Below are 27100 nucleotides of genomic sequence, written 5' to 3'. Positions count from 1 at the left end.
GGTCATAGGGGGAGGGGCTTAACGGGGTGTTGTAAGGGTTTATAAGCAGGGTTCAGGCGGGAAATAGGGGTCACTGGGAGAATTTTTTCAACAGCTCCCACCCACCCTCCCTATTTTTAGACGATTTTAGGTAAAATAATTGATAGCATGTCTTTTTGTCACAGTGGCCTGTGCGGAGGGGGGTCCTCGAGGTTAGTGGCATTGAGGCTTAATTATGCGGCGGGGAGGGCCCCATGAGGGGGCTGGACTCCCCTGGGTGAGGTTAAGTAATGAGCACTGGGTGTTGACAATTGGTGCCCTCGAGCCAATCGCTATCGGCTGGGGGTAAGAACTCCTGGAAGTGCTTGAACGTGTGGATAGATTTATTGAGGGCCTCGGGGACCACCTCTGTGGGGAATGTTTTGGTTATTGTTAAACTTGTATTGTTTCAATAAAGATGGCCGCTGTGGCCAATTTTATCCAACAGGAGAGTTGTGTCATTTTTGGGTGGATATATGGGCACAGCGATTAGACAATACCCTGTCAAGGGTGTTCACCTGGGGGTGCTCAATATGGGGCAGATGTATTAAACCTTAACAAGAGATAAATGCAAGGGTGATAAGGAGAGATAAACGTCCAGCCAATCAGCTGCTTACTGCCAGGTGTTTGAAAAAAGTCAGTAAGGAGCTGATTGGCTGGACGTTTATCTCTCCATCACCCTTGAATTTATCTCTTGTTAAGGCTTAATACATCTGCCCCAGTGTGTGGTTGATCACAGCAGCTGCACTAGCGGGCTAGTCAAACCCGATGGAAAACAAGGATCCTTGATAAAGCTGCACTCTGGGTAAGCAGCGAAACTATAGTCCCGCAGCCCCCGCGGTGGTGGGGAGGCGCTGAGGGGGTGTGGGCGCCGGCGGGTCTGCGGGACTATTATTACTCACTGCTTTGCCTTCTGCTGCCAGCGCCTGTGCCGGGTCCCGGCTCTCCCGGCTACTGCTGCAGCGCTGCTAATACAAAAAGTGACACTCTGAAAATGGCTGCCCCCATACTGCAGACAGTTTTTCGTCTGCTGTATGGGGGCAGCCATTTTCCAAGTGTCACTTTTCATTAGCAGCAGTAGCCGGGAGAGATGGGAACAAGTGGAGACGGATCCCCTCCACTGGCAGCACAATCGCGGCCGCGGCTGAGGTAACGGTTTACCCTAAGGGGGGCACCCCCCTGCATTTTCGGCAGGGGGGCGCAGAATTATTAGTTACACCACTGCCAGAAGCCACTATCATTTTCGTGTGCCTGCCCCCCACCCACAATGATGTTATTCCCTTTCTGTCTTTATAAGGAGTTACTGTATGGAAATCTAAAGAAGATAGAGTGTGAGGTCATGGGGGGTTATTCTGGTTCATTCGCATCCTTGCGAGTGACCCAGATCCCACCTTGAGAATGGTGGTACGCCGGACGCGTACGTTCGCACTGACTGTGAATGGATGTTTTACATAAACATCTATCCGCATGCCACCGGGACCCTCCCACATCTTTCGATGGTCTGAGCAACCTTACGTATGTGTGTATGCTCGGGGGGAAGTGGGCGGGCAGCTGACATCCGGTGATGTCAGCTGCACTCCCCCCGCATGTCCGTCATGGCCTCATTAGCATGAGAATGACCATCGTTCTCATGGGATTGCCCATGAAACGCTGGGTATTACCATATGCTAATGAGCCAGCATGCCACCCCCGCCCTCTGTTCACAAGGGTGTGTGCACCCAGCAACCAGTTTGGTCGCCATGGACGCACACAGAAATGCGCATGCGCAATGCAAAAACATTGGCCTCGTGCGAACGCACGTGGGCTTGCAATCAGACCAGAATTAGGTCCATGGTCTGATCTGTCATTTCCACATGATTTAAATTTGCAGCAAAAGCTTGAAAGGTGTCAGCAGAGCCATGAAATTTTAATAGTATCAGGGGGTGAGATTCCTCACATTATGGCCTGGGGTGTGAAGAATCAGACGCATTTTATCGGGTGTGGATTGTATTGGCGAGACAACTAGGTCAACAGGGTTCTAGGTCGACAGGGGTGGAGGTCGACAAATGTGTTAGTTCGGCACGGGTTAGGTCGAAAGGTTGCGAGGTCGACGTGGGTTTTTTTCACTGTTTTTTCACCCGAAAGACGACACAGTCAACATGGACACAACTCCACAAGTCCATAAGTAAACCGCAGCCCCTCGCTTCATTCACAATGCTTCGAGCACGGTGCCTTGCTGCGCTCGGCACACTATTTTATTCTCCCACCTTACCATAGTGGATAGTAGGGCATGAAATACCGCCTGTCGGCACATGTCGGCTCAAAAAACAGTGAAAAAAACCCATGTCAACCATTCAACCTAATGCAGTTGTTGACCTTCATCCATGTCAGCCTAGAACCCAGTCGACCTTGTTGCCTGTCGACCCAACGGTGTCGACCTAATGACTGTCGACCTAAATCGGGTCGACAATACGACCGTATCCCATTTTATTCTGTTATCCCGAAGCCTTTTAGACACAAACACGAGAATAACATGCAACAGAACGTTCATTCTCCTAATGGTATAATTCAGTTTATTCTTTTGAAAAATTGCAATGTTTCCACTAGCGCTAGCAGTAACGTCGTTTGGGGGTATCTTGCATGATTTCGGATTTTACGCCTGAGATCACAGCTTTTAGGCCACAAACTTAGCATTGTATTAGCATATCATTAAGGCTGGAGAAATATGACTGGACAGACGGCGGTCTTGTGTTGGCCCCGCTTGCCGTATTTTTTTAAGATATGTCTTTATATACAGATGTTGCCATAAAATTAACATTATGGAGAACGTGCTTTTTTATTAAGGAAAAAATGACTGTATTTCATACTCTCGTTAGCATCTATGTTTAATGTTTGCATCCTTTGTATTGTTGCTTCATGCCCGGTGTGGTTGCATCTGTATAGGTATTAGCATCTTATTTTGGACCTCAAACACATGGTCATAACTATAGATGTTACGGGGGGGGGGGGACTGTAATGTTGCATCATTGGAACTGGAGCCCACTGTACTGTGTCATAGAGAAACACGAGGTTAGGTGTACACTGTATAGGGTGTTCACCTGGGGGTGCTCAATGTGGGGCAGATGTTTTAAACATTAACAAGAGATAAATGCAAGAGATAAACGTCCAGCCAATCAGCTGCTTACTGCCATGGTACAGGCTGTGTTTGAAAAAAGTCAGTAAGGAGCTGATTGGCTGGACGTTTATCTCTCCTTATCACCCTTGAATTTATCTCTTGTTAAGGCTTAATACATCTGCCCCAGTGTGTGGTTGATCACAGCAGCTGCACTAGCGGGCTAGTCAAACCCGATGGAAAACAAGGATCCTTGTTAAAGCTGCACTCTGGGTAAGCAGCGAAACGCGTTGGAACTCACCCCCACCCCCACTGCTGCCCCTGTTGGACACTGCATCGATCACCTGCGGATACAATATTTTCATATTGTACACAATACCACTCCATCATCTCCTTCAAACTGTTGGAAGCACAACTGGAAAACCTCCAGTGGCCGTGGAAATTGACAACTTCATTCCAAGGTCATCTTACTAGAGAGGATCCAGCATACAGAGTATATACCCTCCCAGCCCATTGGGGTAAACCTCCATCTCCGCAAACAACAAGGAGAAAATCCCCCACCCCCCCCCACCTCCATCCATTGGGGTAAACCATCAATCTCCACAATAACCAGGAGATCCAGTATTGGAAACCATTGGTCCATCCATACCCCACTCAGCCAACTGGCAGGAGGACTCTCAACATCAACTTCCCTACATCAGTTGCTTTGGAGTGGTAAATGTACCTATACAATACTAACTGTATTTCACCCATCCAACAGTTTTTCATCCCAGGACTTTATACACAGGTCCAACATGCAGAGTGTATCAATTGTCATTTGTACCAGTATGTTCTTTTAATGTATGTATTTTAATCATTACTGACATTTTTTAGTTTATTAAATTTTTGAATTTATTGTAATAGATCATCCAATCCTTTATCCATAACTCAATACACTTTTTTCACAACAATAATACACATCATCTTCAATAGCACATGCCATAGAACCTTGTGTTCGACCAATTTTCCTCTTTTGTACTGTGTCATAATCTGATGAGCTCATTGTAATGCGGAGGGCACTACAATTTTGAATAAAATAAACTAGGGCTCTGTAATGTGGCACAAAATTAAATGGGGGCACTATCATGTGGCGTAATGTGAACTGGGGCATTGAAAAATGGACTAATTTGAAATGGAGAGCACTATGGCACAATGTGAACACAGGACATGGTAATGTGGCATAATACAAAGTGGGGGAAACTGTTGTCATCATTTGAATTGGGGACACTGTGTGACATAATGTATACTGGGAGCTCTACATGGTAACAAGTAAACTAGGGTTCATATAATAAACCAGAGCAGTACTATGTGATATAATATTTACTAGGGCACTACAGGTTGAGTATCCCGTATCCAAAATGCTCGGGACCAGGAGAATTTTGGATAACGGATTATTCCGTATTTCGGAATATTTTAATATTTCAATGATGTATTTTGAAGTATCTTGCATTTATGCTGTATAAACACATAATATACACACAAATATATTTTATTACCACATAAAATACACACAAACATATTTTAATTGTTCAAAAAACAAGGTTTCAAAACGTGAAACAAAATGTGTGTACTATCTCAGCACTGAATTTGAATGCCAAGCAATCATTGTCTTGCACATATATAGTGCCAGTTACATATCATGTCCCCAGTGATGCTGTTACATATGTCCCCAGTGAGTTTTTAGCAAAAAAAAATTTTTTTCCCACTTTCTGGAATGTCCGTATTTCGGAATAATTCGGATAACGGATATTCGGATACGGGATACTCGACCTGTACTGTGGTTCAGAAAATTAAGTAATGCGCTATTATGGGTTGTAAAACAGGGGCCCCTTCAATATGCTGCTATGGGGCCTACAAAGTTCTGCTTACGCCCATGCTCATACAGTATAATAGTAATACTGACCTATTTTTGAAAAAGCATGTTAGGGAGAGTGTGGATGTGACACCTAGAGGCCCCAGGCAGACCTGGGCCCGCCCCCACCCCTCTGCACCACTGTTGACAGTAGCAATGTGCTGCACCACTGTAACATTGTAACAAGCGCACCTGGCTTTTGTAAGCTGGCTCTGCAGAATGACTGGTTTCCGGGGGCAGCTAGCATCTAAAGGACCCCCAAAGTCACTTTGGGGGTTCAGTCATAAAGCCACACCCCTTATTATCTTCATAGAATTTTAGGACCTGCACCAGGTGTCACATAACTAAGCCACGCCCCCTACCTCCAAGAACCCAGCCACAATGATACAGGAAGGTACAGATGGATATGATGAGTTTTATAGAGAGCAATTATTTGAGATAACCCAGTGTTGTAACCTGCAGAGAGAAACACTGCCCTGCGGCTAAGCACATGCAAATCCTGGGTCTCAGGGCATCAGAAGATGTGCTTTACATATTTAGCCACCATGGGGTTTTTCTAATCCAAAAAGCCTTGTGTCACTGTAGAATTTTAAATCTAGCAGCTGTTTTTAACTGTCAGCATTCTAACCATTGGGAATATGACTACCATGACTTTGTACCAGGCTGCAGCCCCCCAATAAAGTCCACACCTGTGGTGAGCCAGTTGTAGTCTGTGACAGCACTGGCTACACTGGGAATGTCAGTGAATTCTCATTGGAAGTCCTACCTGACAGTCATCCGCAGGGCAAGCAGTCCCATTGGGAGAGCAGGAGCTCTCCTCATCCGGGCTAGGCAGCCTGTCCGGGAGCAGCGCCCCTCCGACACAAAGGTCAAAGCCTCAGATGAAGGCAATTTCCATAGTAGGAAACACATTATATAGACTTAGGTAATTGGTGACCAGTAGCAGTCTTTAACCTATGGGCTGCAGCACTGCAGGCCCTCAGGTAAAATCAGTGACTCTCCTACCAGTGTGGAACTACAACTCCCAGTATGGCCCATGGCCACTGCTTACCCTATACTGTGCAACCATGAAATAATAGGGATAAAACTTTTAGATTTCTTTTTAACAGTTTGCTTATTTTAAAATTTGAACATTATGCAAACAAGGTAAGACACCACCATGCAGGGGCGGATTGGCCCACCGGGAGACGGGCCATTTCCCGGTGGGCCGATGCTGATTTGGCCGCTTTTCCCCTGTCTGGGCCACCGCTTTACCCTGGCTGGGCCACGGGCCTTGGACTGCACTACCACAGTGGTTAGTGCCCGCGGCCGCAGCAATCAACTGCCCAGTGCCCACAGTCAAAATGGCCGCCGCCGGCGCTTCCGGGTGCCGTCACCCTGGACTGAGCGGCTTCAGCGTGTGTGGCCTCCAGCAGTGTCTCACCGTAGCCAGGTAAGTGACGCCCCCCCCCCCGGCCGGCTCATTACCGTGATGAACCCTCCCCCCCGCTCATTACTGTGACACCCCCCGCTCATTACTGTGACACCCCCCGCTCATTACTGTGACCCCTCTCGCTCATTACCGTGACCCCCTCGCTCATTACCATGGCACCCTCCCTGTGGGCTGCTTGAGGTCCTTTCCCCGGGGCACGCAGGGGTGTGTTAAGGTAGGAGAGGGACTGTGTGCACAGTACATTTACTAAGGTGAGAGTTCTATTGCAGATGGGATGTTTCCCATAGCAACCAATCAGATACTACTACTTATTTATTTAGCACCTTCTAGAAGATAATAGATTGAATCTGATTGGTTGCTGTAGGCAACATTGCATCTTCAATAGAACTCCCATCTTAGTAGATTTACCCGCTTGCACCCATTATTGATACACCAATGTACTGCGAGGACTGGAGGATCTTGAAGGGTCCGGGGACAGGCAGCTAGCCTGGCACTTGTGGGCAGTGTCGTCGAGAGGGAGGAGTACTTTTTACCCGGGCCCGGTTCTGCTGGAGGGGCCCAGGTCCTGCATCCCCTTCCATCATTGCAGGGAGCCAGAGAGTGGGGTGAGAGTGACAGGCTGCATCTGCAGCACAGCCTCTCTCCCCAGCTCAGCACATGCTTCTCAGTGCCGTGTGCTAAGCTGGGGAGGGAGACAGCTGCAGCTTGTCCATTCTCTCCCCCTCTTGTTTATTTTTTTTCATGGGGAGCGTGGCCATGCCCCTCTTGGAGGCCCCGCCCAGTGGCCAAGCTCCTCCATGTTACCAAGGCCTGGCTGACCTGTCAGCGGCGCCCCTGCTCGTCAGCACCTGCCTCCTACAATGAATAAAGTTTTTCTTATTGAGACAAGGCACGTGTGAGGGCATGACATCCCAGGCTTTTTTTGTCAGTTCCATCCTCCACCGTTTCTGATGCCAGACCTGGGTACCACTAGGGTGGGTAATGTGTTAAACATATCATTGTAAGCAGGTCTTTAGAACTTCAAATGTCAGCAAGCCTAAATTAAATGATACATTGAGCCATGGCAGTTACAGCATGCTGGTGCTTGTAGTTCCATAAGCTTGAGCAGACTTTATCAACTTTTTATTCTGGTGTAGCTGACATCCTAAAATATACAGGTGTGCCCTCATTATCTGCCTGGGAAACGTCATTGGGATGGTCGGCAGTCATTAGGTCAACACCATTAGGTCTACATGTATTTAGGTTGACATGAGTATAGGTCGACGTGAGTCTAGGTCGACATGCAGGAAGGTCCACATGAGTCTAGGTCGACATGGGTTAGGTCGACAGGGTCTTTAGGTCAGCATGGTCATTAGGTCGATAGTCAAAAGGTCGACATGGGGGTTTTCACATTTTTTTTGAGCCGACGTGCCGACAGGCGGTATTTCCTGCGCTACCATCCACTAGGGCATGGTGGGAGAATAAAATAGTGTGCTGAGCACAGTTAGGCACCGAGCCCAAAGCATGGCGAGTGCAGGGGACACGATGCTACGTTTCAGTGTCCATGTTGACTGTGTCGAAATTCAGGGAAAAAAAGTGAAAAACCCATGTCAACCTTTTGACTTTCGACCTAATCCATGTTGACCTAATGACCCTTTCGACCTAATGACACTGTCGACCTAACCCATGTTGACCTAGAATCATGTTGACCTAAATGCATGTCGACCTAATGGTGTTGACCAACACTGTGGTGACCTAATGATCCATACCCCTCTGCCGTAGCTTCCAGCAATTCCATGTACATCTATGTTATTTAGTGCATAATAACTTGCGGAAGGTAAGAGACCCTTAATATTGATTTATCCATTTTCTTGCTTCATCCAAAACATATTCCCTATTTTTATTGTGCTGAATAAATAGCAGGTGCATGCTAGCTAGAGATATAGCTACTAACGCTAATGAGGACAGGCACTGAGCACATTGTTCTAATTAACGGACTAAGCTCGATTTCCAGAAACAATTCAAATGCTAAGAATTCATCTCCGGAAATGTTTGCTATTGACAAATGCCCCGTTTTAAATGTTGAAAAACTGTCCAATATCAGATTTCTTCATTTGCTTGCTTTGTGCAATTCTCAGAATCAGTGACGATGTTCCCAGTGAATACATATAGGTTGGTTCTATGCCTCGTATTTCCATTATCCCAGACTAGAGACATTGCAAATATTAGCCTGCAGGAGTTGCATACATTTGCATAGATATGGTTAGGTTATGCCCCCAGGCTGTGCCAAGGCTTCTCTGATATTGGTGGTTGCTACGGTTACATGTTCATACCACACCCTCTGGGTCATATTGGGGGTAATTCAATTACAGGAGAAAAAAAAAATCAGTAGTGAAAAATGTCAATTTGGTTGCTCAAATAAAAACAAGGCTGTTTTCGCTCATTACAGCTCATTCCAAACGTATTGGGCATAATTGAATAGCCCCATGGCAAATCAATTACTGTGCTATATTATAATAGCACATATTAAATTATATCTAACTAAATATAGATATTTCATTTTATCGATCAAGGGAGTGGGGTGCTGTGACTTGGGGGTAGGAGTGAAGGGGGAGCTTGTGGGAAAGAGGGGAGAATGAAACAGATGAAGTGGGAGGTGAGAAGAGCATAGGGTTGGTCCTAGAGAAGGGCCTGCCCACAGTAACTACCGACAGACTAGAGGAGGGGGATGCTATCAGTGGCGTAACTACTTTTTATGCGCCCCCCCACCGCAAAAAAAAAATCCCCCCCCCCACTCCCCCTCCCCTCGGCGCCCCGCCCATGCCCATACCTGCCCACTGTCTGCGGTAGGTACCTGCCTGCCGTGCCGTCATGGTCCCGTAGCGCTGGCGCTCCTGCTGCTAATAATGAAAAGTGACTCTTAGAAAATGGCTGCCCCCATACTGCAGACAGAAAACGGTCTGCAGTATGGGGGCAGACATTTTCTATGTGTCCGTTTCCATTATAGAAGCAGGAGCCAGCGCTAACAGAAACGGGACTGTGACGGCAGTCATGGCACGGCAGGCAGGTACCGCAGACAGCAGCGGGTAACTATAGCCCCGCGGGGGCTGCGGAGCTATAGTTACGCCACTGGATGCTATCACTGACCATGCTTGTAACAGCTGCACATGAGTGGTGGTATTTCTGTTACTCACATACCCCTTTTACACTGCAGAGCCGGGTCGCATCTGTGATTTTGTACCCAACTCCAACCCGGTTGGGACCCAGGTTTAGAACACTTTTGTGAGATCCCGGGGGTGGTTAGGTTCTTTTGGTCCAGGGGATTGGATGGCGGTAAATGAGCGCAACTTTGGGAGAACAAATTCAGTTAAACAAACATGGCTTTATTTTCTTCACTTTTTAGCAATAGGCATTACTAAAGCCTCAGACGAGCACATTACGGATACCAGAAGATCAGTGAGATAAGATACAGGAATAAACAGATGACGTTCAACTTATCATAAAACGCTTGTCACAATACTTTCTACAATACTAGTAACCCTAGATCAGAATCTGTTACTGCGCTATCAATAATATATCAATACTGATCCTAATGGATTTCACTTATACTCTAACGTGAGGCTACCTGGTACCGGTACCCAATTGTTGTCCAGAACCTGAGTTTACAATGCAGGGCAAATGTACCACTTTCCAGGGCATGTGCCTACAATGGACAACTCGGCCTTCCTACGAATCAATAGCCGCAATTAGCAGGAATTAGGCCTTCCTACGGATCAATAGCCTGAGTTACCATAAATTAGGCCTTCCTACGGATCAATAGCCTCGGTGACCGGGCTGCCGTGGAATTGCGACGGCGCCCGTCCTAACAGATGGGGAGACCCTCTCTACATGGGTATCCTGCCATGGGGCACTAGCCCTCCACTTGGGAGTAGAGAGGGAACAGGTGGAAATTCTTCTGTCCATTGGTATAGTGGGGGAAGGTAGGAATCCCTTCACCGGTAGGTATGGAGGGGACAGGTGGGTTTTGGGCTACCCCTGCCTCTCTTTCACCTGCCTTACCCTGGTCGGGCTCCACTCTCTCCCTCCTGACACTGAGGGGGTGCTGCACCACTGGGGTTTGGGCCACTGGGGCTGACTCACAGTTTTGTGGGTGGTTGCGTGGGGAGGACACAGCTCCTTCAACTGCCGTGTCCTGCCGGGATACACTGGCCGCGCTGATGCAGCGGCTCCAGGCCGTCTCTGCGTCTGCCCGCCAGCTGCGGAGATGATGATGGCACTGGGACGCACTCTGCTCCTCTCCTACGGGCGCAGCCGCTCTCCGGACCCCCGGGCGGTGTTCACGCGCCTCTCGGTGACCTCTCTCACCCCTCCTCTGCCCGACTCTGCTCTCCCTGATGCTCCGTCTGTGTCCGTGTCTGCTCGCTACCCGAGTTGAAATGCCTGGTCGCTTGACCTGGGTAATTTCCACTGGTTGCTTTTATACCCCTTTTATACCCCTTTCACAACTCCCACCCAGCAATTACCTGGCATTTTTGTCCCAAATGTCGACAATGGACACCGTCCATGCTTCGGGCACTATTTTATTCTCCCACCACGCCCTAGTGGAGGGTAGTAGTAGTAGTACGTTTATTTATAAGGCGCCGCAAAGTGTCCGCAGCGCCGTACATAGAAAAAAAAAACAGATTACAAGGTAACGTACAGGGTGTGTTGAAAAATACAGTAAAAATAGGGGTATAGCTGGTAGAACTAAAATCAGCATCAGTTCTGAAGTAGGTGTCAAAATTGTCGAGGAGACTGAAGATGAAGTAGAGGAAGGGAAGAACCGGGCAGGAGCACAGGTGAGGTAATGAGGTAGGGTGAGTACGTGAGGAAGGAGGACCCTACTCATAAGAGTTAACATACTAAAAATAGGTGGGTGGACGAACGAAAAACAACAGGATAAGTAGGAACGGAGGGGAACGGAGGCAGGATAGGAGGATCAAAAGAGGTTAGGAGGAGGGATAGCCTAGTCGAAAAAAGTGGGTTTTGAGGGAGCGCTTGAAGGAGGTAAGGGAATCAGAAAGCCTGATGAGTGGCGGGAGGTTGTTCCAGTGCAGGGGGGCAGCGCGAGAGAAGTCTTGGACACGGGAGTGGGAGGAGGTGATTAGGTGAGAGGTCAGTCGGCGGTCAGCGATGGAGCGAAGAGGACGGGAGGGAGTGTGGATAGAGATCAGTGAAGAGAGGTAAGGAGCGGTGGAGGAGGAGAGAGCCTTGTAGGTGGTGGTGAGGAGGGTAGGGTATGAAATATCGCCTGTCGGCACATGTCAGTGAAAAAAACATAAAAAAACTGATGCTGACCGTTTCATTGTCAACCTTCCCATTGTCGACCTAATGATTGTGTCGACCTTCCAACCCTGTCGACCTTAACCATGTAAGCCTATTTCATGTGTTAATCTAAGCCCTGTCGACCTTCAGTGGGCGACCGAAAGCATGTCGACCTTCATGTGGTTGACCTTGTACAGGGTTGCCTACCATCCCCGAGAGGCAGAGAGGCTCCCGAAAATCGGGTCCCCCTCCTGGCCCCCCGGAAGACTCCCTCCTGGATACCGCCGGACCCCCTGCATCTCCCCCGCAGCAGCATTACATTTTCCAAGATTGGTGGCTTTTTGGGGCTAAATATGCAAATTGTGTCAATTTAGCCCTGCCTCCTCCTCCTCCTCCTCCTCCTCGAAGACCCGCTAATTGCAGGATTTTCCCATACTGAGGGCGGGGCTTGATTACGTCTATATCTAGCCCCTCCCCCAGAAATGCTGCTGACAGTCTCCTCTCCGGTGTATGACTCAGTGACGGTAGACCCGATAGACAATAGTTGATCAGGTTAGGAAAGTGGTGTATTTCCTGCACACAAGTGATATACTGTACAGATGGAGCCAGCCTCTTCCTTCTATCGCCAGCCCCCGCCAGCAGCCGGCTCTCGCCAGGGGCGCGTGCACACGAGACGCTCCTGCGCACCCCATGGCCACGGAGCTGGCTCCACCGCCCGCTGCCTCCCCCGATGCACCTCGCCAGCCCGCTGTCCACCCTATCCCTGCCCGTCTCCATGGAGTGGAGACGGGCAGGGACCCGCAGCGGCGCCGTCCTGAAACTGGGATGCGCGTGCGTGTGAGACGCACGTGCGGCCCAGTCAGATGGAGCGCCTCTGTGCCGGCGATCACCAGCGGAGACATGCTGGCGATCCCCAGCCAAAGAAGAGAGGCACTCCATCTGTATAAGTGATTCTCTAGCAGCTGGGTGACCAGGCACCTCTTATTTACCGCATTCTATGTAGCGCACGTTCCCCTGTTGCTACGATGCAATCTGTTCCACTCTTCTGATCACTTAGTGCACTAACAGTTCATTTACTTTTGTGATAAAGAGCTGACAGTCCGAATCGGCATCACTGTAGCTCTTTCAGTTCATGCTGACACGTTCCTCTGTGCCCTACATTATGATGCACATTGGACAAGACACAGAGAGACTCAATGTCAGCAAAGGTCTTCAAAATATCTTAAAGGAAAATCTATGAAGCTGAACGTGGACGATATTTTTATGACCAGTTCTCTGTTTCTCAGTAAGTAATGAAGACCTTCTAATGCTCCTCTGTGTCTTCTATTTAACATTCTGTACATATAAATGTTCCATATGGAACATCGCTTTAAGCTTTTGGTTGTTCCCATTCTTTAACAGCGCTACCTCTTTACCTCGCTACTTTAAAAAGCCATTCACAAGTATCCGACATGAGAGCAGATGTACCAAGCTTTGGAGAGAACATTTTATCCAATCAATTCCTATCATTTCTCAAACAGTAAAGGAAAGAGCTGATTGGCTGATCTCTCTTTACTGTATCTCTCTCCACTGGTACATCTGCCTCATGGTCTTTCTGCACAACACACATTACATCGGGGCAGTACAGATGGCCTCCTCTAGCACCCTTAAAAACGGTCTGCTGTATGGGGGCAGCCATTTTCCGAGTGTCACTTTTTTGTATTAGCAGCGCTGCAGCAGTAGCCGGGAGAGCGGGGACCCAGCGCAGACAGAAGCACCGGCGGGAGAAGGCAGTGAGTGCTGTTTGTTTACCCTAGGGGGGCGCCCCCCTGCATTTTCAGCAGGGGGGCACAGAATTAATAGTTACTCCACTGTGGTGACCAGTAGGGAAATCATTTGATAGTTCCCATCTACTCACACAGCGCACAGACTGGTTCGCAAGGCTGGATTGCGCACTGTCGGTCAGGCCTGTAAAGTGGACGAAGATACGGTAAAGTGCCTGACATTGGCAATTAGGAGCTGATTGGCTGGTACGTTATTCCCATAAAAGATATGAGCAGCTTATCATATAAACTCCAAGATGAACAAGGCCCATAATCACCACATATCAGTGTAGCCCAGAGGACCATTCCCTATGAAATATTCATACTAATAAGCTTGATACCAGCAACATTTGTGTTTCTTCAATACAAAACCATGGCCCTTATTCTGATCGGTGCGGCCCGATCAGAATATGCGGCCGCAACCGTGCAGGCGAATCCCCGCCTTCCATACGGATTGCCACCTGCCGTCCGTATGCGGATATGTGGCGATCCGCATGAAATTGGACGGGGATACGCCTCCTCCGTCTTGGGAGCAGCCCCTGCATTCGATGGTCGCCGAACATCGAATGCAGGGCCGCACGCTCCACCAGGTCCCGCAACACAAGACCACACGGACACTTGTCCGTGTGAAATCATGTATGGGGGCGGGCAGCTGACATCCGGCGATGTCAGATGCCCGCCCCGTACCCACGCGTCACGGCCTCATTACCATGCATACGCCCCGCGTTTGCATGGGAACGCCCATGAAACGCGGGGCGTATGCATAGGGTAATGAGGCTAAGTAGCCCCTCACGCCCCTCTACGCCCCCTGTGCGGCGTATAAAGAATCCGTGCGGCGAAATCGCCTGCACATGCGCAGAGTGACCTCTGCACATGCGCAGACGATCAACATCGGCGGTCCGTCCGCATGCGGGAATTTCCGCACCGATCAGAATAAGGGCCCATGTTAGGACTGAATTGAGTGCCCGGCAACAGAATATAAATCATTTATATGCTCCAGAATATCATCAATTTCTTACCTTTCTGCTGTACACAAGTCACCACTGGAGCATACTTGCCTACCCTCCCGGAATGGCCGGGAGGGTCCCGCAAATTGGGTCCCCCTCCCGGTCCCCCGGGAAGGGGGGCAAGTCTCCCGCATTTCCCTACAGCCCCAGCTCCCCCTCTCCCCGCGGTCTAAAAACTATGACTTTTGCGGGTCCGCGGGGAGGGGGCGGTTCTAAATGACGCAATTTGCGTCATTTCGCGCCATTTTTAGCCCCTCCCCCCACCCACGGACCCGCAAATTGAGGCTTCAGCCCGTCATGGGGGCAGGGCTTGATGACATCACCCGTGCCCCGCCCCCAAAACGAAGCCTCTACCCGCCCCCTTTCACTCCTCTCTGGGCTTCTCCCAGATAGGAGTATGCCAAAGTCGGCAAGTATGCACTGGAGCCTGGTCATACACTGGCCCTCACTCTACTTGATCCACCCCATTGTGGATTCGCAACGGGGACGGATGTTGCAGATCGGCTCATGTCACTGCAGACACCCTTGGAGACTTGCATAGTCTTTGAGGTTGCTCGCAGCGGGGGTGTTGGAAACCGCTGGGCGTCCGCATGCAAATGGGGGCGGCTTCCTGCCTTCCGTGGGTGGGCAGCTGGTGTCACCGAATGTCAGCTGTCCGACCTGTTCACTGAGAAGGGTGCCGCTAATCTAAGTCACCAGAGAGTCACTCAGATTATCGAATGATTTTGGGTCCCCACGCAAAGATGCGAATAGATGTTTATGCAAAACATCCATTCGCAGGCCTGCGGGGACATTCGATGTCCAGCCGGGGGCGGCCGTACGTGCATGCGGTGGGCAGCGCTAGTTGGCTTTGCTGCTGTGCGAGTTAATCAGAATGAGGGCCACTGTGTAATTAAGTCCAATACTCAGGGGTCTTATGGGGCGTAAACACAGTTCAGTTTTACACATTTCCGATTTGATTTTGCTTCTAGAAGCAAAATTGGTTCAAAATCAAATCTAAATCAAACAGTGTTAACTGCCTTCAGTCCAGATTCGATGCCTGGCAAGTCGAAGGCAGTTGCATGCTGCTCCCTCCCCCCACGCGCCGTCCTTGTGCTTTCCCTCCCTCCTCTTCGATGCCGGCACCTACTGGGTCCCGGCGGCTGACGGTATCAAATTGGTATCAACGGCCATCACATCGAACCATGTGTACGCCCCATTACAGGTAATGACCGGCTTTATAATACCAGCGAAGACAGAGAGAATGCCATTGAAATGTTCTAAAGAAATCTCACTTTGGGGAGCATTGGTACCTCGCTCTGACATCACGTAACAGGTCATTTTGTCCCTCAAGTGGGGAGCAAGAGGATGGTGGAGAAGTCCAGCTCATTAACAATAAAAAAAATACTTAAGACTAATTCAGAATTCCTCTTGCCCACACACAGTAATGGGTACACACGAGCCAGATGCCACAGACATTAACTTGGGGGAGCAAGCTGGCGGTCCCGTTGCCGGCGCAGCTCCGGCGCCATGCTATCTTCCGGCGCCCGGAGCTTGTGCTCCACCAGCTCCGCCCTCACTACCCGTCTGGAAGGAGCTCACCTCCACTGGCTATCCTGCTGCCAGGATCTCCCCTTCACTGTCTCCTGTGTTCCACGGCTATTCTGTGTGTGGGAGGGGGGTTAAGTTTAAGCGGTGGGAACGCAGTGTGCATGTAATTACCCCCTGGGCAATGAGCATGTAATCACCGCATGGCAACAACACTGAAACCCCCTCATAGCAACAAGCATGAAACCCCCCATGGCAATGAGCATGTTATTCCCCTGGGCAATGAGCATGTAATACTCCCATGGCAACAAGCATGAAACCCCCATGGCAATATGCATGTTATCCCCCTGGGCTACGAGCATGTAATCCTCCCATGGCAACAAGCATGAAACCCCCCATGGCAACAAGTATGTTACCCCCCCCCCCCCCCGGGCAACAAGCATGAAACCCCCCATGGCAATGAGCATGTTAACCTCTCCTGGTCAACGAGCATGAAAGCTCCCATGGCAATGAGCATGAAATCCACCATGGCAACGAGTATGAAACTCCTGGCATTGAGCACGTAACTCCTAGCAACTAGCATGTAGGTAAGTGGCACTTATGTGGCATAATGTGTAATGGGCATTATGGTGCAGGGCATAATGTGAAATGGGTATTACGGTGTGCAGCGGAATGTGTAATGGGCATTATGGTGTGGGGCATAATGTGTAATGGGTATTAGGATGTGGGGAGTATTGTGTAATTGCCATCACAGTGTGTGGCATAATGGGCATTATGGTGTGCGGCATAATGTGTAATTGGCATTATGGGTAAACAGTGTATAATGATTTAAGAAGCCTTTAATTGTACTAGGGGGTTTATTCTTATTCCTTCGGTCCTCCGTGCATTCGCACGGAGGACCGATGCTGCGCGGAGAAGGACGGGGGTGTCGGGCTGCCCCATTACCATATGGGAACACCTAGCGTTCAAGGTGTGGGGCATAAGGTGTAATGGGCATCACTGTGTGGGGCGTATTGTTTAATTGGCATCATGGTGGGGGAATAATGTGTAATTGGCATCATGGTGTGGTGCGTTATGTGTAATTGGCATCACGGTGTGCAGCATAATGTGTAATTGGCATCACGGTGTGCAGCATACTGTGTAATTGGCATTACGGGTAAACAGTGTATAATGATTTAAGAAGCCTTTCATTGTTTGGGCTTGATTTGTAAGGCATACTAGGGGGGGTTATTCTTATTCCTTCGGTTATCCGTGCAACGGAGGACCGATGCTGTGCATCTGCGCATGCGCAGGCGCGTTCCGGCGCATGTGCAGACGTAGGGTGCATGCACCCACGGCAAACTTTTGGTTCGCCGGGTGCACGCACCCTAGATGGTGCGCGGGGGGCGGAGAAGGATGGGTGCGCCGGGCTGCCTCACGCTGGGCATTATCATGGTAATTAGGCGGTGACGCAGGTGCGGGGGGTGGCAGCTGACATCACCGGATGTCAGCTGCCCGCCCATATCCGACCCAGCGTGCACGCATATGGGAGTGACTTGAAAGCCACTATTATATGCGTGTACCTTCCACAACTTCCGATGGTCGGTGAAAGATGTGGGAGGTTACCTGCGGCATACGAATGGATGTTTATGCTAAACATCCATTCGCAGCCTGTGTGGGCGACCCCGCACTGCGAGGGAGGCTGGGGGGTCACTGTGTGGGTGTGTGGGCCTTTATGTTTATATGTCACTGTGTGGTCTTCAGCCAACCAACTGAAGCACGGGAGGACAACAACCATTCCTGCGGTAACCAATGTCTGGTCATGCAGGTTGCAAAAGTGAGGTGTAAGGAAATTATTTTCCTGCTAGAGCACAACACACCCATTATAACTAAGCCACGCCCCTTATATTAAACCACAACCATTTTGCGGTGTGCACGCCTCCGGCGGGTGCAATTTCTTCACTGACAAATTATGTATGGAGGGCGCATTTTTATTTATTTTTACACTGGTAGATAAATTGTTTAGGAATGGCCCTGCGGTTGTGCACAAGCTCAGGCATGTCCAAACTGTGGCCCTTCAGCTGTTGTAAAACTATCCATCCCAGCATGCCTTGCCATAGTTTTAGCATTCCCTAATAGGGCCATAGTTTGGACATGGCTGAGCTGGGTGGTCTGGAAATGTGACAGTTAGTAATGACTGCACCTGTGCACCAGCTAGGTGGTCTGGTAATGTGACAGTTAGTAATGGCTGCACCTGTGCACCAGCTAGGTGATCTGGGAAATGTGACAGTTAGTAATGACTGCACCTGTGCACCAGCTAGATGGTCTGGGAAATGTGACACTTAATAATGACTACACCTTGCGTACCAGCTGGGTGGTCTGGGAAATGTGAAAGTTAGTAATGACTGCACCTGTGCACCAAAAAGGACGTCTGGAAGTGTGACAGTTAGCAATGGCTGTACCTGTGCATCAGATAGGTGGTCTGGAAGTATGACAGTAATGATGACTGCACCTGTGCACCAGCTAGGGCAGTGGTTCTCAAACTCGGTCTTTAGGAACCCACACAGTTCACATTTTCCAGGTCACCTGACACGTGCACTCATTACTGACTGACACATTTTAAAAAATCCACAGGTGGAGCTACTTATTTCACTTGATTCTGCGAGGAGATCTGCAAAACATGCACTATGTGTGGTCCTGAGGACCGACTTTGAGAATCTGTGGGCTAGGAAGTCTGGGAAATGTGGCAGTTAGTAATGATGAATGCACCAGTGCACCAGTTAGGGGGTCTGGGGAATGTGAACTGTTGGTAGATCTTGAGGACCGGTTTGGCCACCCCTATACCACCAGAACTATATGTGTCACTTCCCTTTTATAATCCACTAAAACAAACTCTTGAAAACACATTAGGCCCACTCTGCTTAAACCACTAGTGTCTATGGGGACGTAGGCGGCCTTGTAGTATGCCACCCCCAAACAAGTGCTGACCCTAGGCACCTGCCTCAGCTGCCTAATGGAACATCCACTACTGGTAATAAGCAGATAATAATCTGCAATATACAATAGTAAGGTTTAGTTTGCTGATACTGTGACATTCTATATAAAAAATGTCCCATGATTTGATGTGTCAGACGTGTTGCCAAGGCAGACGTCCACCAGTGGATCCCCTGGTTCACGGCCGGACTGCAAAAGCCCTGAAAGCAGAATGTGACTGACAGCCCAGAGAGAAGTGAGATTTTTATGCCTTCTCAGTACTTATTTTATTTCTCACAGCATTAAATAACATACAGTTAGAAGCCCATCAAAATGACGGTTTCTGCAATGTACTTTCACTTTGAGATGTGACAGTTTTTTACTTTCACTTTGGGCTGTGACCATTTTTAAACTCTAGCTTCTATATCCTCTTTTTTGCTTTTAGAAAGTCAGAATTACATGTCAGGCCTTCTATAGTAATGCATACAAAGTTGACAACAGTACAGGACAAAGAATAAAGGAACAGCTGAACCCTGGGGCCGGTACAGCCGCCTGGTAGCAGCGTATAGACAATATCTTTTTTATGGAATGTTTACAGATTCATAGTTGGGGCAGCTGCTGCCGTAATGACAGGGTTGTTCTGGTAATGCTGCACCATGGCCGGCAAAGCTGCCCTGTGCAATACTATTGGCGCGGAAAGTGCGTTGGCAGATATGTCTCAATGGACAGGGCTTGTGAATCAATATTGGTCGGTGTAGTCCCAAGCCCAATAAAGCCATGTTGACATGTTACAGTACTTGTGTCGTTACTTTTTTCACTGTCAGACTAACGCATGTCTAATGTAGGGTACACGCCAGAATGATCAGGATTGTGAGCAGATAGGGAGATGATCGTACGATGGTTGCACGATCTGTATGGAGCACACGATCTGAACTCAATCTGCACACGATCTGTATCCATCAGAAGGGATCTTTTACAAATCCTGGCGGCAGCAGGAATGATCTCCAAAATGCCCAAAAGACTGGAGGGGACGGAATTGGATCTAAAACATGCTAAAACTTCCCCAATTTACGTACAATCGGTCGAGATTGTATCGAAATTGGGGGAGTTGAGGCCACATCGTTCTTGTGTGTACCCAGCATATCTTTTAATTATGTCTAACGAATGCATGTCTAACGTTTGTCAATGTCTAATTAATGCATGTCTAACTTTTGTAAATGTCTAACTCATGCATGTCTAACTTTTGTCAATGTCTAACTAATGCATGTCTAACTTTTGTCAATGTCTGACTAATGCATGTCTAACTTTTGTCAATGTCTGACTAATGCATGTCTAACTTTTGTCAATGTGTAACTAATGCATGTCTAACTTTTGTCAATGTCTGACTAATGCATATCTAACTTTTGTCAATGTCTAGCTAATGCATGTCTAACTTTTGTCAATGTCTAGCTAATGCATGTCTAACTTTTGTCAATTTCTAATACATGACTAACTTATGTCAGTGTCTAATGCATGTCTAACTTTTGTCAATGTCTGACTAATAGATGTCTAACTTATTTCCATGTCTGACTAATGCATGTCTAACTTTTGTCAATGTCTGACTAATACTTGTCTAACTTTTGTCAATGCCTAACTAATGCATGTCTAACTTTTGTCAATGTCTAGCTAATGCATGTCTAACTTTTGTCAATTTCTAATACATGACTAACTTATGTCAGTGACTAATGCATGTCTAACTTTTGTCAATGTCTGACTAATGCATGTCTAACTTTTGTCAATGCCTAACTAATGCATGTCTAACTTTTGTCAATGTCTGTCTAATGCATGTCTAACTTTGGTCAATGTCTGACTAATGCATGTATAACTTTTGTCAATGTCTGACTAATGCATGTCTAACTTTTGTCCATGTCTGACTAATGCATGTCTAACTTTTGTCCATGTCTGACTAATGCATGTCTAACTTTTGTCAATGTCTGACTAATGCATGTCTAACTTTTGTCAATGTCTGACTAATACTTGTCTAACTTTTGTCAATGTCTAACTAATGCATGTCTAACTTTTGTCAATGTCTGACTAATGCATGTCTAACTTTTGTCAATGTCTAACTGTTCTAAGGACAAGTTGGACCTAATTGTCCCGACATCTCCCCGGGAGGGGGTCACACGTGATAGGCTCTCCATGTGCCAAGTTTTGCATGTGATAAACCGGCATTTCAGGCACTGCACAGCGGGTGGCAGGGCTACAAAGACGCAATTCACGTCAATTGCTCCCATGGACCCCCCTGACGAGGAGATTGGCCACATTCCGGGAGGCTTGTCCCCCTTTCTGGGGGGCCAGAGGGGATCTCTATTTCCGGGACCCTCCCGGACATTCCGGGAGGGTAGGCAACCCTGAACTTGTGTCAATGTCTAACTAATGCATGTCTAACTTTTGGTGTCGACCTATTGACTGACAAACTAGACATTGTCAGCTGCCTAGAACCCATACAGGAAATACAGTTAAATCCAGAAAACTTGTTTTTTTTTTTATTGCATTTCCCTGTTAGTACATCTCACCCCTAATGTTTTATGTGCTTCAAACATTAATATATTGTTTTGAGTCAATACAGTAAATATGGTAGAAGAAGCTGGTACACTGGGCATGTGCAGCAGCTCTGTTCTGTCCCTTACACTGCATGGTGTGGTGGCAGCTCTACTGATCATATTATATACCAGTCCTATTGTTGTCACAATAGCACTTGCCATGAGGAGGGGGGTTTCCGGGCAACCAGAATCCCCCCTTGCATTTGCATATGGTTTCCCATACCAACCAATCAATCAGAATCTATCTAGAATCTGATTGATTAATATGCCACTTTATCTTTGTCCACTTTATCTCTCTCCCAAGCCTAGTAAATAGAACCTTAAATTACACATGTCATCGTTTTAAGTTTATGGGGAAGATGTATCAAACCTTTTAAAGAAAGAGCAGACAAGTTGCCCATAGCAACCTATCAGATTCTATCATTTTCTAGGATTCAATAGAGAAATGATAGGCAGAATCTGATTGGTTTCTATGGGCCACACCACCTCTTTGAATTTTTGGGAGCAGTAGTAAATGTACCCCTAAGGCTTAGTAAATCATCCCCTTGGGCCACTCTTATTTGCACAAGTTGCATTAGAGGATGCAGTATATAAAGACACTGCTATGTCTGCACTGGAGGCAGTGGCGGAACAATAGCCCAGCAGCCCCCCGCGGTCGCGGGGAGGCGCTGTGTAAGTGCGGGCGCAGGGGGGCTGCGGTGCTATTGTAATGCCCCCCATCCCATGCAGCTTTACCTGTATTCGCTGCGGTGGTCCCGGCTCCCCTCCCGGCTTCATTCTGATTCCATCATAAAATGTCCGCCCCCATATAGCAGACAGTTCTCTGAAACTGTCTGCTGTATGGAGGCGGACATTTTGTGATGGTCCGTTCTTCATAGCATCAGAATGAAGCCAGGAGGGGAGCTGGGACCACCGCAGAGAATACAGGCAAATCAGCGGGGGAAAGGGGGGGGGGGGCATGGGACATCCGGAACCCACCAGCAGCACTGACATCCCGCCCGCAGCGCTGACAGGCAGCCTGGCTCCCTCACGCAGCACTGACATTCTGCCTGGCTCCTACCCGAAGCTCTGACAGCCCAGCTCCTGCGGGTGGCGGGGGCACCAGAAACTTTTGGGGGGGGCATATTTCAAGTTACACCACTGACTGGAGGCTCCTTCACTGTGACAGGAGCCAGGTGCTGCATGTAATGTTACTGGCTCCTATCACTGAGCAGGAGCCTCCACTGAAGGCATCCAGGTAGCATGGGTGACTTCCAATACTGACGTCGCTGTTGTCGGGTGACTCTTATATGAACAACATACATGTTTCCATCAGGGCACGCAATCATACAAATGACCAACCACAGCACTTTCACAGAGAGATACAGTAACTGGGAAACAATAGAAAAATGACGTCATGCAGAGTGGCCGAATATACGAGTGACACGACCAATCAATAACCTCTGAATAATACATCTCCTCATATTACACCGCCCTCATGTTATTCTGCTGGATGAATTGCATGAAATCTAATTGACTTCAGCCACATGTCGTGGTTCTAGTACTACAGCATATACTGGGAAACAGCCGGGCCGATTGCATGTGGTATGCCATGGGGCAGAGGTACTAAGCAGCAGAGAGTGATAAAGTAGAGAGAGAGAGATAAAGTACCAGTGAGGAGACCACATGGAAATCTGGGAGGGATCCGATTTCGAAATGCAGTAAAAAAAAAACAAATCCTCCAACACGGTGACATGTGACTGAAATATATGAGGTAAATTTACTAAGATGGGATGTGATGTTGCTATGGACAACTAGCTACTTCTTATTTATATAGCACCTCCTAGAAGATAATAGATAGTGGGCCAGATTCTCTAAACTTCAAAAGTGATAAAATGGAGAGTGATAAACAGCCAGCCAATCAGCTCCTACCTGACATGTCACAGACTGTGTTTGAAAAATGTCAGGTAGGATCTGATTGGCTGGTTGTTTATCACTCTCCATTTTATCACTTTTGAAGCGTAGAGAATCTGGCCCAGTATCTGATTGGTTGCCCATAGCAACATCCCATGTAAAATAGAACTCCCATCTCAGGGAAATGTACTAAGATGGGAGTTCTATTGGCAATGGGATGTTTCCTATGGCAACCAATCAGATTCTACTTTTATTTTGCATCTTCTAGATTCTAGAAGATAAAAGATAGAGTCTGGTTGCTCTGGGCAACATCGCATCCTCAATAGAACTCCCATCCTAGTAAATTTACCCCTACGGACAGGTGTTAATAATTAGGTCCACGGTGTCTAGGTTGACAGTGATTAGGTCTACAACGAATGGTCGACGGTCAAGAGGTTGACACAAGCAATAGGTAGACAATAAAATGGTTGACTCTGGAAAAGTTTGACATGAGTTTTTCACGTTTTTTTTGCTTTGCTTCGCTCAGCACACTGTACCGTTCTCAACAGTACTTGACCGGGATCGTAAAGTACGAACAAGTTCTTTGAAAGAAAAAAATGGTGAAAAAACCATGTCGACCACTGGTATGTCGACATTTAGCATGCGTCAACATTTTTATCAATGTCTACCGAATGCATGTCGAACTTCTGCCTCTGGGTCAAAGTGTTTCCACCTATTGACTGTTAACTTACTGTAGCCCTAACAACCAGGGCCACTATGTACATGATGAGAGATAAAGTGCATGGAGATAAAGTTCCAAACAACCAGCTTCTAACTGCCATTTTCAAGCACAGCTTGGAATGTGACAGTTAGGAGCTGGCTGGCTGGTACTTTACCTTTCTCCACTATACCTCTCTACAAAGCTTACTAAATATACCCTTTATCTCACTAACAGGCACTTCATCTCTTTCCATTTTATCACTCTCCCCGATTGCCAGATGTACTAAGCCTTGGGGAGTGATACATTGGATAAAGTACCAACCAATCAGCTCCTGTAATTTTTCGATCACAGCCTACAACACAGCAGTTAGGAGCTGATTGGCTGATACTTTATCTCTCTCCAAAGCTTAGTACATCTCACCCACAGTCTGCCTTCCTATGTCTCTAGAGATTCCAGGACATTGATGCTACCACATTGATAAACAACCATTAAATGTACTTATTTTATGATCCAGATATACCAGCCAACCAGCTCCTAACTGCCATTACCCTGGCAGTTACAAGTAGGGTGGCCAATCCCGGGATCGGGATCGGCGGGATCCCGGGATTTGGCCCCTAAAACGCCGGGATTTCAATCCCGGGATTGGAGTTTCCAATCCCGGGATTTCGGGATTAGACTGCGCATGCGCAGTCTAATGCCGGGCAGCGTCTGAGCTAGTGCTCAGACGCTGCCCGGCTTCTCCCGTCCCGGGCAGCGCGGCTCTGCGCAGCGTGACGGCGTCAGAGGTCACGCTGCGCAGGCCACACAAACAGCCGCCTCATCCGTGCGCACCACGCTGACCTCCAGCCGCCTTGATGATACCGCCCACCCACCCACCCAGGCTGCCTGCACTGGCCTCTTACTGGACCCCGAAGCATCGCCCGACGAACCAGCCAGTCACCCACCCAGGCTGCATCCTCCTCCATGCCCAGCTCCATCGCCCACCGGCCCGGCCGCACCGCAATTGTAAGTAAATATACGGGCGGCCGGGGCGGGATTTTGAATAGGAAGCCAATCCCGGGAATCCCGGGATTGGGCATTTTTCAATCCCGAATCCCGGGATTGAAAAAATGCCCTGGGATTGGCTTCCCTAGTTACAAGCCAATTGGCTGGTTGTGTATCACTCTCCATTTGATCACAGTTTGAAGCTTGATACATCTGGCCCTAAATGAGCTCGTTGAAGCATTTAACCAGATGTAACAACAGGAACCATGAAGGTGAAGGCGGCTTCTAGACTGACCTTCTGGTAACCAGTTCTCATTTCCAGTGCGATGCTTTACAGCATGGATCCAACAATATAAGGCAGCGAGTCACCGAGAGGCGCCTGCAAATAATCCACTATCCCCAACACTTGGGATTGTAATCACGCAGGATGCACAAGTGGTTCATTCAGAATTGTAGCAATCACAAGAGATGACTTCATTAAGCACCATCTTAACCTAATTATTTAAAGGACTAGTTGGGTTTGTTCAACTACATTATTTGGCTGCTGTATGTAACCAGAGCAATAATCTGTTGCCACCATATATCATTTACACCAAGGATGATAAACACTTGCTAAGTAGGTTACACAGAAATGCAGGCAGAAGATACAACCACGGCACTTTCTACACAGCTTACCTGGGCTGCCATGAAGGAGAGGTCCATGTTTATTGTTTGGGGTGGAAGATGGATCTACAGAGTCTTCTCCAGATAGACCTCAGCTGATATCATCCTCCCAGTATCTTGCCAGCGTTGGATGGGAGTGTGCAAGTGACTGGTATGGGGACCAGTATCATCCAGGCTGACTGTTCTCACCAGATTACCGGTCAGCTCTGACCAAGCACAGTGTCTCTCGCTCACACAGTTTGGGTAGAGTAAGCCCCTTTGGTTAAGTGGCAGCATTACCATCCATGATTAACTCTTCGCCCGCCAACTTCATCGCACTGTAGGCAGATGAGCAGTCATCCAAAAGTGGGGAGGGGGTCACCAGGCGACGGGAGGGGACAGATGCATTGTTTAGATGTTCCTCTGTAGCAAGCTATTCCAGAGCGAAAGCCCTGGCATGGATTTGTGTTGTGTGGCAGAATATTGTGAAGCCGGCGCTGAACGGAGTTTCATTTCCAAAGTGATGTGATGGTTAACTGCGTTCCTATGGAAACAAAAGCTCCTTAGGGACGGAATGAACGAGCATCGCTACTGACAAGGGAAGTTCCGAGCAGATGCAGTCTGTGTTTGGAAGTTGGTGGCGATCGTCGTTTTGGTCCTCGCTACAGGGTCGTAATCCCATGTGTACGCTCATTAGGCACAGGGAATTCAGCGGGGATGCGGACAGGGGTAGGGGCATTAAGGGGTAAATGTGGGAATTCTATTGACGATGGGATGTTTCCCCTAGCAACCCATCAGATTCTAATTCTTATTTAGCACCTTCTAGAAGTTATTTGACAGAATCTGATGGGTTGCTAGGGGAAACATCCCATCGTCAATAGAATTCCCAATTTACCCCATTGTCAACTGATTGCAACATTTGCTTAAATTCAACTCCGGTTGGAACCTGTTTAATGTATTTGCAATGATATTGATGTATGAAAAGGAAAACAGAATCCTTTAGAAGCAGGTTCAACACAATGGTGAAAATAAAATCAATTTGTTTTATGCTTTAATAATGCCAGTTAGATGCTATTGATCCGCATCATTGAACAGCATCTTGGTATAATCTTATTGCTGGCTAAAAATGAGATTTAACCTGGTTTAAAATGGCAATAAATACAGTAATATAGTTTTTAACAGCAATCGGTATCTTAATTGTGATTGTAATGGTTAAACATGTAGCGTTTTAAAATACAATCGAATCGCTCTGGGGGGAGATTTATCAACGTTTGGAAGAGAGCTGGCGGGAAATTT

At 48.0% G+C, this 27100-nt stretch overlaps 1 protein-coding gene across 1 annotated transcript in view; it reads right to left on the bottom strand.

Moving 5' to 3' along the window:
* C12H14orf132 (chromosome 12 C14orf132 homolog) overlaps window positions 1-26345 on the bottom strand; it is a 65759-nt gene extending 39414 nt beyond the window's left edge. Inside the window, exon 1 of the mRNA XM_083167086.1 lies at window positions 25838-26345. Coding sequence (XP_083023212.1) covers window positions 25838-25864 — 27 coding nt within the window. The 5' untranslated portion in view covers window positions 25865-26345. The remainder of the gene's footprint in view (window positions 1-25837) is intronic.
* Between the last annotated feature and the right edge of the window lie 755 nt (window positions 26346-27100).

The sequence above is a fragment of the Crinia signifera genome, chromosome 12 (assembly GCF_055691185.1).
Source record: "Crinia signifera chromosome 12, ASM5569118v1, whole genome shotgun sequence".
In the NCBI taxonomy this organism is placed as follows: domain Eukaryota; kingdom Metazoa; phylum Chordata; class Amphibia; order Anura; family Myobatrachidae; genus Crinia; species Crinia signifera.
The sequence above is the reverse complement of the archived record's forward strand: the minus strand, read 5'-3'. Positions and strand labels throughout refer to the sequence as shown.